General features: G+C 46.2%; 3 protein-coding genes across 9 annotated transcripts in view; 1 reads left to right on the forward strand and 2 right to left on the reverse strand.

Annotated features, from left to right (window-relative positions):
- Nucleotides 1-413: 413 nt before the first annotated feature.
- Nucleotides 414-11,183, reverse strand: CHTF8 (chromosome transmission fidelity factor 8). The gene is given in 4 exon segments (NM_001378394.1): nucleotides 414-3,080; nucleotides 3,486-3,603; nucleotides 3,865-3,922; nucleotides 11,079-11,183. Coding segments are annotated over 3 exon segments (366 nt in total). The 5' UTR covers nucleotides 3,888-3,922; nucleotides 11,079-11,183; the 3' UTR covers nucleotides 414-2,855.
- On the reverse strand, nucleotides 414-11,183 carry DERPC (DERPC proline and glycine rich nuclear protein). The gene is given in 4 exon segments (NM_001378395.1): nucleotides 414-3,080; nucleotides 3,486-3,603; nucleotides 3,865-3,922; nucleotides 11,079-11,183. A coding segment is annotated over 1 exon segment (1,623 nt). The 5' UTR covers nucleotides 2,860-3,080; nucleotides 3,486-3,603; nucleotides 3,865-3,922; nucleotides 11,079-11,183; the 3' UTR covers nucleotides 414-1,236.
- Nucleotides 10,797-13,339, forward strand: part of UTP4 (UTP4 small subunit processome component) — a 28,797-nt gene continuing 26,254 nt past the window's right edge. The window contains exons 1-2 of one of the 7 annotated variants that reach the window (XM_023637198.2): nucleotides 10,797-11,269; nucleotides 12,367-12,527. In XM_023637198.2, the coding sequence (XP_023492966.2) occupies nucleotides 12,369-12,527 (159 nt within the window). In that variant the 5' untranslated portion in view covers nucleotides 10,797-11,269; nucleotides 12,367-12,368. Of the gene's footprint in view, nucleotides 11,883-12,366; nucleotides 12,528-13,339 lie in introns of all 7 variants that reach the window. The other 6 variants (XM_070261973.1, XM_023637195.2, XM_070261975.1 and 3 more) reach the window with 6 other exon arrangements.

Consider the following 13,339-nt stretch of genomic DNA (forward strand, 5'->3'; position numbering starts at 1 on the left):
ATCTGAGCTACTTCCTCCCTCTTTGTACTTAATGAAAGCTAGCTCTTTAGTCCAGTTTCAAAAGAGGCACTTGAGATAGAAATATAGGTTTGCAAGGTAATTCCCGTGGAACTCAGAAGCAGGGTAAGTTATCACAGCTGCTTCCGGACCTGGGGAACACAGTAGCCCACCTTGATGACTGCACACCTATGGTGGCTTAACTTTCACTGTAGAGGGCGGGCAGGGTCTTTGGTGAAATTACTGGCAGATGAGTGAGCCCTAGCTAAGGCTAAAAACCAAAGCGTGCTTCCTCTTTGAGTGAAAACATTTCATCTGGCAGATAATGTAGGATTGTGGCCAAGCTAAAACAATGAAAAGCAGTGGGTAAACTTCCTTCCCTGTGGAACAGGTAACAAAACGGAGTGACATCAGTGGCCCTCTCATCCCATTTATTAAACAGTAAGAAAAGATACAATGCAGGAAAAACACCAACCATCCTTTCACGTCAGGCTGAACGAAGCACAGTGATTTCTCCCCTTCATCCCCCCACCCCACCCCACCCCAATTCCCGTATTCCCATCCACATCAGTTTAAATTTTGAGGTTCTTTGATTGGGAGTACCAGTGGAGAGGGAGCTGGATGAGTAGAGCCTTGACTCTGGCCTCCTCTAAGTCCCAGGAGAAGGCAGCTGCAGGCCCAATCAGTCAAGCTGAAATTGTATTTGGTGGGTCTTTGAAGTGGTTGCCCACCTCCCTGTTCTGTGTTCAAGCCCCCAGGGAAAGGTATGGCAGTAGAGGATGCCCAGGTCCAAGGTGCCCAGGTCAGAGCTGCTGAAGCATGGTCCGTTCACCAACGCAACATTTCTAGAGAGCAGTGAGCTGATTCTCCAGTGCTGAGCAGGGGACTACATATGAATTGGGACCTGCAGGCCAATGTATCCCTGAGGAAAAGTCCACAAGAACAAGTCAAGAAACTAGTGAGAAACAAGGGGCAGAAAGCTGTGGGACAAAAACACTGCAGGCTTCTGGAAGGCTGGAGATCCTTTCTGTCAAGGCCAGGATCATTCCCACCTGCCATAGTCCATGTCCCACAATAACATTTCACCTTCAGTCAAGAAAGAAGCAGAGAAAGTTGGCTCATTTGAACTTGAGCCCCAGCTATGTACTTCAGACGGTAGCTCCATGTCTACCCTCTTACCCTGCCCAGAACCACGGTTACTGGAAACCAAGGTGGTCCTGGAGAGAAAACGGTGTTTATTTAAGGGGGTAACATTCCATTTGGGTACATTGCAGCCATTGGACCCCCTGGTCTCGGGAAAGCAGCTGGGTTTGTGCCAGGGAGGCTCCCCACTCTAGGAAATGGGACTAAAGTCTTGCCTACAGGGCCATTCATCCTTGGAAAAGAAGCTGGGTTTAGACCCAGAGTCCCAGTTGGCCTTGCAAAAGGTGCTGGGTTGATACCCACAGGGCCTGCTGGAGAAGAGCCCAGGGGCCCAGGAGCTGACCTGGGGAAGGTAACCTGACCAGGGCCTAATGGACCAGTAGACCTTGGGAAGGTAGCTGGACTTGGACCCTGTAAGCCAGTGGCCCTTGGGAAGTTAGCTGGGTTGGGGCCTAGTGGCCCAGAGGCTCTTGGGAAAATTGCTGGACTTGAGCCCTGGAGGCTGGCAGACCTCTGGAAGGTAGTTGGGTTTGAAGCCAATGTGCCAGAAGACTGAGAGAAAGCAGCTGGGTTCAGTCCCCCTGAACCTGTCCCCCTTGGGAAGGGATTAGCATTTACCCCCATGGGGCCAGCTGGCCTTGAAAAATGAGCTGAATTAGGCCCTATGGGGCCAGGAGCCCTTGACATGGGAGATGGATTTGGCGCTGGAAGGCCAATTCCCCGAGAGCCAGGACCAGAGTTTGGGCCTATGGGGCCAGGTATTCTTGCCATGGAGGATGGGCTTGTGCCCATGTTTCCAGAAGCCTGTGAAAAAGAAGCTGAATTTGCTCCTAGAAGACCTGCTGCTCTTAGAATGGGAGCAAGATCTAGGCCTTGAGGTCCAGCCATTCTTAAGTTAAGACCAGATCCTGTGCCTAAGAGGCCACTCGCTCTGGTGTCCACATTAGACCCTGGGCCAAGGCCACCTCCCCTTGGGTTTGGCCCAAGGCCTGGGCCCAGGCCACTTGCTCTTGGGTTGGGCCCAAGGCCTGGGCCTGGAAACATACCTGACCTTGGGCCAGGATTTGTACCTACAAAGCCTGATCTTAGATTGGGACTTGGTCCAGGGCCCAGGCCAACGGGCCTAGGATTGGGAGGACCATTCCCAGAAGTCAACAGGACACCTGCTCTCAGGTTAGGTCCAGATCCAGGACCCATGGGGCCACCACTTCTGGGGTCAGGACCTGTTCCCAGGAGACCACCTGCCCTTGGGTTGGACATAGGACCTGGTCCTGGGAGACCCCCTAACCTCGGGTTAGAGAGAGGCCCTGGGCCTGGAAGAGCTCCTGCTCTAGGGTTTAGAGCTGGCCCTGGGCCTGGGCCTAAGAGGCCACCTGGCCTTGGGAAAGAAACTGCACCTGTGCCAGTGGGATTCATCCCTCTTGGAAAAGTTGCCATGCTTGGGTCTCGAGCACCAGCAGGGAAAGGTGCTGGATTTGAAGCCAGTGAGCCTGATGAAGTTGGAAAAGGAGATGGGTTCCTTGGAAATGGGGCCAGATTTCCTCCAAGAGAACCGGTTGCCATAAGGAAAGGATCCGAGTTCATGCCCAGTGGGTGGCCTGTGTTTAGAACAGGACCCCCCTGTGGTCCCAGGGAACTGTCAAGCCGTCCTCGAGGTGGCAGCGGAGCACGAGTCCAAGGAGTTGGCCGCTCTCTAGGGAAAATCCGGGGTTCTTTCATACTTTCTTGGGGACGTTGGTGATAATGGGCTTGGGGCGAGTTTTGAAAAGGATCTTGTTTTTGATGAGTGCTGTCACCAGGTACCGGGTGCCAGTCTCACAGCCAAGCTCATCACAGTCCTGCTCCCCAGGAGTGTGTTTGACAAGGACAGCAAAAGGTTTCTCCAGGTGGATGATCTTCCCATACAGGATATGATGCCCCACGATCAGCACAGGGATTCCCTTTGGCAGAACAAGAATGAGATGCCTAAGGTTCAGGGCAAGGTCTTAACACTCAAGTGCCTTCTAGAGATGCTCTTGGCAGACAATGCTGGCACCTCCACTCCCTGGTCTGGCTCTACCATTGTTGAGCAACCACAATGAACAACCCACCCTCATGCCCTTTTTACTCTTTCTAGCCCCAGGTAAAAGAATTTCCAATTTTAGAACTATGACCTTTCCAGATTCCCCAGAGCTAAATTTCCCTGCTACTACAGAGGGAGGGGGAGAACAAGCAGATAGCTTAGCAGATTAGCTAGACCTTGAATAACAAACCTGAGGGCAGTCCTCACTCTGGGTCCTGGGAGCACCACCTTGGTGTAGCTTGCTTTCCTGAGGCATTAGGCAGGGAAAGAAAAGCCCCCTCACCTCAGTGGTGTAATGTAGGTCTCCCAGGAGGTTTCCAGCTAATCCAGTGCTGTAGCGAGCCTCGATCTCCCCCTGTAGCTCCATCAGCACCCATTCTGCCAGGCCTCCAGCCCCAGCACTGCAAGCAAAGGGCTGGCGGTTACAATATTTTTGAGGGGTGAAGGATGAATAGTGTCCTACACCACCATTGAAGGCCCAAAGGAACTCTTTGTTGAGCACAAGTTCTTGGGAAGCTGGGCAGTGCTAGGCACTGAACTAGAATTGAAATGCGAGGATTTGTGCAAGATGCACCTGAGGACCCCATTTCTTCAAGGAAAACGTCAAACTTATATAGCCCTAACCGTTCAAGCTAAATAAGAGAGTCTCAAAATGTACTCACCTGGAAATAACAATTTGTACCATGAGCTTTCCGTCTTTAAAAAGCAACTGAAAATAAGCTGTAGAGGAAAAAAAAGAGATTTAGGACAATAATAATGATAACTAATATTTATCACTGACTGTGTGCTAGATACTTTTCTAAGTGCTTTAGATACATTTTATTCCCCTAACAATTCTTAAGGTGTACATTTTTTTAATTGATACCATACATATAAGATTGCTTAAGATCACCAAAGGTCAACTACAGTGTGGAAAGTTAACAGGTATCACGATTGTGTTTAAGGTCACACAGCTACTAGTCAAAGAGCCAGGATGTGAACCAAAGACATACACTACAGAGCCCACACTCTTGAGCACTATGCTAACTCGCCTTTCTCAAGAATATTCTATTTTCCATTTGGCATATTTCTAAATTACTATTCTTTTAGATATTACTTTTCTCTTTGATGATGATATAAACTTCACAACTACCACTTAGTTTATCTTGTATTTCAAAGTTCAGAGGACCTCCTTTAACTAAAAGCCAAGAGAACTGAGAAAGCCCTTCAAACGACGACTTTAGTGAATGGTAAGCTGATTTCTACGTGACTCACAACACTTCGACCATCTTTCACTTAGGTACTAAAATACCGTGACGCTAATCAACTTTCATTTTATACAAGAGCACCACCTAGTGGCAAATTTGTAGTACTCTACAAGAATGAGTTAAAAGGGGACATTTTTGCCTGAAACAACTGGCGTCCCTCGTACTTGTCTTTCTGTGAAGGACAGATTCACGGGGAACTGAGGGGATGGGGGAATCTAAACTACAGCTTCTGTATAAGTCTCTCCAATGAACAGATGGAGCTTAGTGGAAGGTTATTAGTCCAGTGTTTATTAACCGTAGTATAGCAAGCTAATAGGTATTCTAATTGTGCTCAAGCTTAGCAAGCACCTGATTAAAAAGTTAAATAGGTTTCTTTACTGATATGTTAATCTTCATTTTGGATCTCCAGGGAAAGGATAGTGCCAGCAGCTTTAGAGAAAGGCAGAACCTCTACTTTTGAGTACCAAACATACTTTGGGAACATGAGGTTGGTCAATTCACTGGACTTCAAATTCAAATATAAAGAGCAGCTAATATTTTTTGACTTTTTACTATGAATCAGACGCTGTGCACATACATGGCTACTGTCTTATTCAGTCACTGTGAGAACTCTATGAGATAGGTACTTATCCCTATTTTGCAGGTAAGGCTACACAGGGATACACTTGCTTGTATGTGATAGACACAGTTGGCATGTGGTAGAGCCAGCATAAGAACCTAGGCCATCTGACTTTATCTACATTGATAATGACTATCCAGTTCTGCCCTCCCAGAGGAGAAATCCAAGTGCCAGAGAATGAAAAGGCAACAAGGCATCAGGGAGGCACTGTGTACATGCAAGAACTGGTCCAAAAGGCAAAGGGGAATGAAGAAGGCATCCTAGAATACGCTGCTGCTTCTGCAGCAGCACCGGTTATGGCACCACCTGAGAACAGGTAATAAACTAGCTCAGGAGGGCCAAGGTGTTCTAACAGATGAAGAGGCCCCACCACCACTATCAAGAGAACCGCCAAAGGCACTTTCACAATTCTTCTCTTCTGGGTTTCTTCAAGAAGAAATGATAATTTAAAATCAGAAGGCCTAAATTCAGGTTCCAGCCTGTAAGTGTGGAACTCTTTACTGTGTCATCATATACAAGCCACTTAATGACTGTGGGGCCAACACCTAGATTATCTGACTCATTAAACTATTACAAAGATTAAATATAAAATACGCAAAAAATGCTTTAAAGATCTTTAACTTGTTTCTAAAGGTTAATCAATGCATAGATTGAGAAGGGATTCTTGTAAATAAGCTTTTGATGACTGATGAGGCAGCATATTTTCCTTGATGGGTGTAAGTTATAGTAAAATACAGGTGGTTTCAGAGAAGCAAGAAAGTGTTCACACAGATACCCATGTTCTAGAAAGATTACAGCAAGGAAGATCAATCTTTAAGGCTTCTGACCACATGTTTCAGAATGGGCATGTGTGGATTGTTTAGGAAAAAGGGATGCAGAAATATTTTCAGTACATTCCCCATTTCCTGGACAGTTTCCTGTTAGAAGAGGAATTGAGAACAGTGGTCTAAGGGGGCAAAGGAAAACAAATGCTTGGTAGATGGATCAGAGTGGCTGTACTTGCATACTAATTTCTGGTACTTCAATGAGCACAAATAGCTTTACCCACTTATGTAGGAGGCCCTGCCTGAGCACAGCTATTGATACTGGCAGACATCTAGAAATACTCCTGAAAATAAGTATTCTGTGGCCCACAACCTCACCATTCTGCTGCTATACCCAGTCAGGCTGGTAAAAAGTTGTGCTAGACCTACTGAGATGCTGCAGATGTGAATATAAATGACTGACCTGGCCACATTTATGCACATGAAGGTATATTCACCAAGTTAGTAAGAAACAGAGGGAAAGGCATCCCTTTATTGAATTTAGAAATTCTACTTTAGGGGCTGGCCCCGTGGCCGAGTGGTAAAGTTCGTGCGCTCCACTGCAACCGGCCCAGTGTTTCGTTGGTTCGAATCCTGGGCGAGGACATGGCACTGCTCATCAAACCACGCTGAGGCAGCGTCGCACATACCATAACTAGATGGACCCACAACCAAGAATATACAACTATGTACTGGGGGGCTTTGGGGAGAAAAAGGAAAAAAATAAAATCTTTAAAAAAAAAAAAGAAATTCTACTTTAGTGCCTTAAAATATCCTATCACCTGAATCCTATTATTCCTTTTCTTGCTCTTTCAGATTACTATTCTAGGGAACTGTTCCAGCATCAGAGTACGTAGGTATACCTGGGTACTTCACTAAGGACACACCTGATACATGTGACAGGGAAGACTTCTTTTTACTTAGTGTGGAGCTGACCAAAAAGGATATGAGAACATGCAGCCCTATCTGTCCCCATCCCCTTGAGAGTAGGCAGAAAAAGTAGAAGAGGTGAAGAAGCAGAATACAAATCAAATCCTATTAGTAATAACAAATATATCACCACAATGAAAAATTTCTGTATAACAAAAAGATTTCTAAGTCTTCAATCTCAACTCACTCCAACACTACTTAAAGACAACTAGAACAATTTCTACATGTTTGTTCTAAGATAACGCTTTTGTAGAAACTGCAGCTTTATCAAGAGCAACATCTGAAGGCACAGTATGATGAATACATTATAACAAATCATGAAACCAAAAGGAGTCAATGCAAGAGCTCACCCAGACCTCTCTCTCTCAAGAACCTTGAGATTAATCCTAGATTTGACCAGGACCAGCTAATTTGTCTTTGGACAGGAATAATTCCAAGTTAACAATGTAACTGGAGAGCCAGGAAGAAATTTCTGTGAATTTTCAAAAAGATGTTTCAATTCATTCTATTTCAGAGTGGAATCTCAGAGGACACAACTAGAGCGTGGACTTGGAGAGATGGGAAGGTGTGGAAAAAACCAAACCTCTTTCTCTGCAATGAATTATTCTGACTACCCTCCTCATCTCATAAAAAGGGGGAATATTTTCTACTCAGTTTTTCTGGGACTTCACAAAGCTAAACAAATGATACATAAGTTTTATATTCCTAACTTAGTCAAGTGACTTTAGCTCTGTACAGGAAACTTTTTTTAAAATTTAAATTTGCACATTTTAACTCCTAATTTTTGCTCTTAAAAAAAAAAAAGGCCCTCAAAATTTCCAAAAATGATACTTATCTAGGGTTGCCCCAGATCATCCCCAGTCTTAAGACCTGGTGTTAGTTTGGAGGTCCTGGGTAAAGTCAAGACACTGTTGCTTCTCAGGCCAGTGTTCCAGACGTCTTCAGGACCCCTGAACAAACCACAGAGCAGCAAAGGAACCAGCATTCTCAGAACCAATCCAGACCCACAAGGGGAACCCTGATCAAAACCCCAAAGGTTTGACTGGAATCAGAACAATCTAGGATACACCTTATTTTACTGCCATTTGGCTTCTATCTCTATTTTGAAGTTAGCTACTATTAAATTATTAAAAACTTGAAAAATCAAAGTGCCACTACAGTTTCTTAAGAAGGAAGAAAAGTCTAGCCAGAGTGTTATTTTTATAATACAAAAAGCTTCATTTCTCACATAACTAAACTTTTTTGAAGACTTATCTGGACTCTCTCATTTCACCCTAAAAACAATCCTATGATGTAGGCACTGTCTTATTACTCCCATTTTACAGATGAGAAAACAAGCTTAGAAAAGCTAAAGGTTAAGTAACTGGTCACACAGCTAGTAAGTGGTAGAGCTGGGATGTGAACCCTAACTCCTCTACAACATGGCCTCTCCTGCAGTCCTCACAGCCCCCTCTCATGCAGTACTTCAGGAGGAAACTTCTGATTGCTTTACAAATATTAGCCTTTCTCACAGCATCTCTTACAAAATGGTAAATAAGTAACCTATGGGGGAAGATCTTATAACCTGCCATCAAAGTAGCTAATCTATCTGTGAGGTAGGCAGTTAAACAATAAGCCTGCTTGTTGTCACATCCAACTGATGAGATTTAGGTTTCTGAAATCTCTAGAAATCTACTCAGTGTTACCTCCAGGATTCAAAACTTTACCCTAAACTTCTGTTCCTCAGCTAAGGCAAAACAAGCCAAGAGAATAGAGAACATTCTTTGTCACTGATTCATTTTGATCTCTGACAAAATTTAATTCTCTTATCTTTTGGTTTTTGAATTGCTATATGTTAAATTGTTAAAAGATTACTAATGTCTTATAGAGAACAGTATAAGCAATGATCCTCCTAACAGTAACTGCCCCCAAAATAAAATGAGGCAGAACAAAGTGTGGTACGTATCCAATTAAAAAGAACATACAGCTTTTACTGAAACAAGGGGCTTTGACTCAATGGCTTAACCTAACTATAAATAATTACACTTTACTAGAGCTAAACAATGTTTTACAAATTATTTTCAATAGAACCTTTCAACTTGTATTTTAAGCTAAGAAAAGGAATAAGAGCTTTAACTTTAAAATTCTTAATTTAAAAAATTTTTTATTTTTAAAAATTAAATACATGACAAAAAGTTTACAAATTGCTAGGCCAACAGTCAGCATTTACTGAGTTCTTATCTGGTCCCAGGGGCTATTCTTTGTCTTTAGGGATACAGTAAGAACTCAAGTTGTCAGATCTGGATTCTGTGTTTCTGCCACTTATCCCACGTGTGACGGGGGTAATTTAACCTCAAGTCTCAGTTTGCCCATCAATAAGCCAGGCATAAAAAAAAAATCTCTCTCAAAGGGATGCTGTGAGAATTAAATGAGGTTAGGAATGTAAGGTTCTCAGCACAGTGCCTAACACATGGTACGCCTTTAGGGTCAAGCTATTGATTACCTGGAGGAATATGGCATTTTCTTTATACATCCAACGAAATGTCTTAATACTACACTGTGTAACTATTATTTTAATGTTTGTAGTGGACTGAAACATCCTATAAAAGCAGATCATCAGAATAAAATTATGTTTACATAATGGGAGAACAATTCAAACACAGCAGTCAGGGTTCACCAAACTGCTTCAGGGATCAAGGTTTTTTCTTTAAACATGACTATTTCTGTGTGCCTTTCCACCAAATGAACAACTCCGGAAGTTTTATATACAACTGAATACAAATTATTTTTATTAGCAGTGTTATTGTGGTTTTGTGACTGAGGGGGGATAGTCTAAGTTTCAAAGGGGATCTTGTCTCGACAGGCTTATGTCACTAAGTGCTAAAATTCTAAATGAGAAGCTTGCTCCCCAAAATGGGGCTATGGAGAGTAGGTGGAACTGAATGCTTCCAAACTTTTCATTAGTGAAGAGGATGTTCAAAAACGTGTGTGGATACTATGCATACACGTGGTACTTTCCCGTCACATTTTAGGATTCCCATGATGGAGGGAATCAATTACTGGTATTTGTTGACAATGAGAGGAAAAGATGGCTTCAGTCGATCTGAGTTACTCCAGTTTTCTCCATCTTCTGCTACTCTGCAACCCTCCTCAACCCTTCCTCCTCTTACTGCGGTGGCACCCTATCCCCCCCAAAGCCCCTTCCTTTCTAGCCCTGCTTGAGGTCTCTCTCACTCCTGGATTCTCCTCCCACTGGCCCCCATCTTCTCCACCCTCTCCCCTGGCCCCCTCCCATTCCTCCAGTTTGATCTACAAGCACTTCCTATTTCTAGTCCGGCCCACTTTCTGGGACTTCTCAGTCCGCTTCCCCTCTCTTCCCCAACCCCCTCCAAATTACCCCGACTTTCACTGGGACCTCTTACCAAGCTGTTTAACTCCTTCTCTTATCTCCCAAGGAAATTATTCTTTCAACTGCCTTCCTCCACAACCCCCACTGGAGTGATCTTCCAAACCGTTAACCCTCCTCCCAAAGATCACTCTTTAAACATTCTCTATCACCCTCATTCTCCAAATTGTTCCTTGTTCCCCCCTCAATTCTCAAGTACTTCGCTCCTCCAGAACCGCGCTCCACTCTTCTCTCATCTCTCACTCCGCCCACAAAAGAACTGGGATCACTCTCCAGACTGTCTCTTCCTTCCAACCACCCTCCAAATTACCTCTCCCAGCAGCCTCCCCACCACGATTTAAAATGTCCCCTTGAACAAACCTCACAGTCCCACCCCCCCCACCCCCACGAAATCCCCTTCCTGATATTCCCGCTACTTCCTGGGTTCCAGTTCTACCCTGCTCCCGCAAGCCTCGCGTGCTGGGTTCCCTCCCCACCCCGGGAAGAGGCCCTTCCCGCACATACCTCGAGGTTCCGGCCCGCGCCGCCCCCTTCTCCGTCCTCCGCCCGCGCTTGGCCACCCTTTCCGCCCTTCTCCCGCTCCGCCCCGCTCGCTCCCTTCCTTCCCTCCGCCTTCAGTCTCCACACCGCTCCCTTAGGCCCTCCTACCCCGGGGGGCTCTCTGGTTCGCCTCCACCTCTGCGCGGCCCTCCCCCTTCCCTCCCCTCCCCCTTCCCGGCCGCCCCTCCCCCGCCCGCCGCTCCCCGCCCCTCGGCTCGCCATTCTTCTCCCCGAGCCGCGCGCCCCACCCGGCCCCAGCTCCCTAGCTTCCCGCTCCCTCGCATCTTCGCCCGCATCCCCGGCTCGGCCCTCGCTCCCCGCGGCCTCCCGCGCCCCCCGCCCGCGGCCTGACCTGCAATGGCGGCCGCCGAGCGCGGCGCCGCGCGGCCAACGGGCGACAACCGAACCTCCCGCCGCCGTCGCCGCCGCCGCGAGCACTGCCTGCGCACTTCCGGCCTTGCGCCGCGAGCACTTCCGGGGCAGAGCACGCCAGCGCGCGCGCACGTGGGGTCTGGGCGGAGAGAGGCGAGCGCCCGTCTGCCGGTGAGTTGGGGAAGGGGTGTGGGAAGCGGCTGTGACCGAGGGGAGCTCGAGGGAGTGCGGCCTGCTCTAGTTGGGCGCCCCACGGAGCTCGCCGATTCCCTTGTTCCGAGGCCGGTGGGGACTACTCCGCAGATCCCCGGAGAGGGAAGGGGCGGCCGAACCCTTGCGCGCGCATCAGACGCGCTCTTAGATGGGCCGGGCCGAACACGCCTGCTCTGCCCGTGGGCACCTAATCTTGAAGGGAGACGAGTGAGGGGCAACCCAGACCGGGCCTCTGCCTTTGCCGAGTGTGTATGTTGGCGGTGGGGTGGGGATGGTTGACAGACGCCAGACCGAGTCCTGTCGCTTCCCAGTTGAAGAGCCTTTGGTTCTGCCGGCGCCATCAGCCCCACCGTCGCTGCCGTAGTTTGAGTCTGTGATTTGCAAATTTAGCGTGCAATAGAGTTAGGGAGAGGTGTTTGCTAAAATACAGATTCCTATCCCGCCCCCCCGCAAGAGATTGGAATTCTGGAGCTATGGAGTAGGACCCGGAATCCTGCATTTTTTAAAACCAGTTTCCCAGGTGATTTTGATACAGGAGTTCTGCGGACCTGACTTTGAGAGCCTGATTTAGGTTGGCAGTGTTTCTTGCTTCTTGAGAGTGGTCATGCTGTTTACCCTCCTCTTCACGTCCCCCCCCAGAAAACCTCGCACAAGATAGAAAGGAGGACTTTAGTTTTTGCGTCTAATACAATTGGTCAGCGCTGTGTGTCTCCCTTTCTTTAGGTGCACACTCCCAGTTAGAATGAGATTATGTGCTGTCTTTTGCTCTGAGATCAAGTTTTAGATTCTCAGCCCTCTTTCAGACAGTTGTCAGGATTGTTAGGAGTCTGGGTGGTGCTCTGTGTGTTGATAGATAGTTGTGATTTCATGCCCCATGAAAGCATCATTACTTAGATATGTATTGAGAATGAAAGCATCATTAGTTAGATAGGTATTGAGAAATGAATCTCAGTGAGATATAGTTGGAGTCTTCTATCCAGAACAGTGATGATAAACAATACATATGACATACTGCAGCTAATGTTTAACAATAATGACTTTTTTTTCCTCCCCAGGAATGGGTGAATTTAAGGTCCATCGAGTACGTTTCTTTAATTATGTTCCATCAGGGATCCGCTGTGTGGCTTACAATAACCAGTCAAACAGATTGGCTGTTTCACGAACAGATGGCACTGTGGAAATTTATAACTTGTCAGCAAACTACTTTCAGGAAAAAGTAAGTCATTTGGGAGCCTGATTTGGTGTTTCCAATGTTAAATTTCTTCTTAAGTTCAATTCTACTAAATCTTGTATGTCTTTGATACTCATGATATCTAAAGAAAGGGACTCTCCTTGGGGTTGTTTAGAACTACATAACTTCTGTAGCAAACATGCAATCTCTTGTCTGACTGATGAGCTCAAGAGTTTTGATCTGTGGAGTGTTGGTTAGAAAGATCCTACTGAGGATTTGTGGCAGCTCATTGTCATTTGGAAACTGAGGTTTGCTGGATCTTTTGGTCACAACAACAAGGGAAATTCTCAAGACCATTTGTTTATATGTCTCTGCACCATTGCAACTTTGGTAAGGGCATTTCCTGCTGGCTGAGTCAGTACTCATTTCATTGTCAATTTAGAGAAAAGTGATGAAACGTTTTAATATCAAAGTTTTTGGTGATATGATAAGCAGGAAGATGGATTCCTAAGTTCATCTGTGTAAGAGAACGTAGACTTAAAAAATTCCTCCCTGTATTTGGGAGATTTTAAATTAGGTAAATACCATTTAGATGTCTTCAGAGGGCTCTTGTAGCAGCATATTTTTCAAAAGCACTGATTATTGATTTATGTACAGCAAAATAATTCACGGGCCTGGCCCGGTGGCGCAGTGCTTAAGTTCGCATGTTCTGCTTCTTGGTGGCCCAGGGTTTGCCGATTCGGATCCCGGGTGCAGACATGGCACTGCTTGGCAAAAACCATGCTGTGGTAGGCATCCCATGTATAAAGTAGAGGAAGATGGGCATAGATGTTAGCTCAGGGCCAGTCTTTCTCTGC

The sequence above is a fragment of the Equus caballus genome, chromosome 3 (assembly GCF_041296265.1).
Source record: "Equus caballus isolate H_3958 breed thoroughbred chromosome 3, TB-T2T, whole genome shotgun sequence".
Lineage (NCBI taxonomy): Eukaryota > Metazoa > Chordata > Mammalia > Perissodactyla > Equidae > Equus > Equus caballus.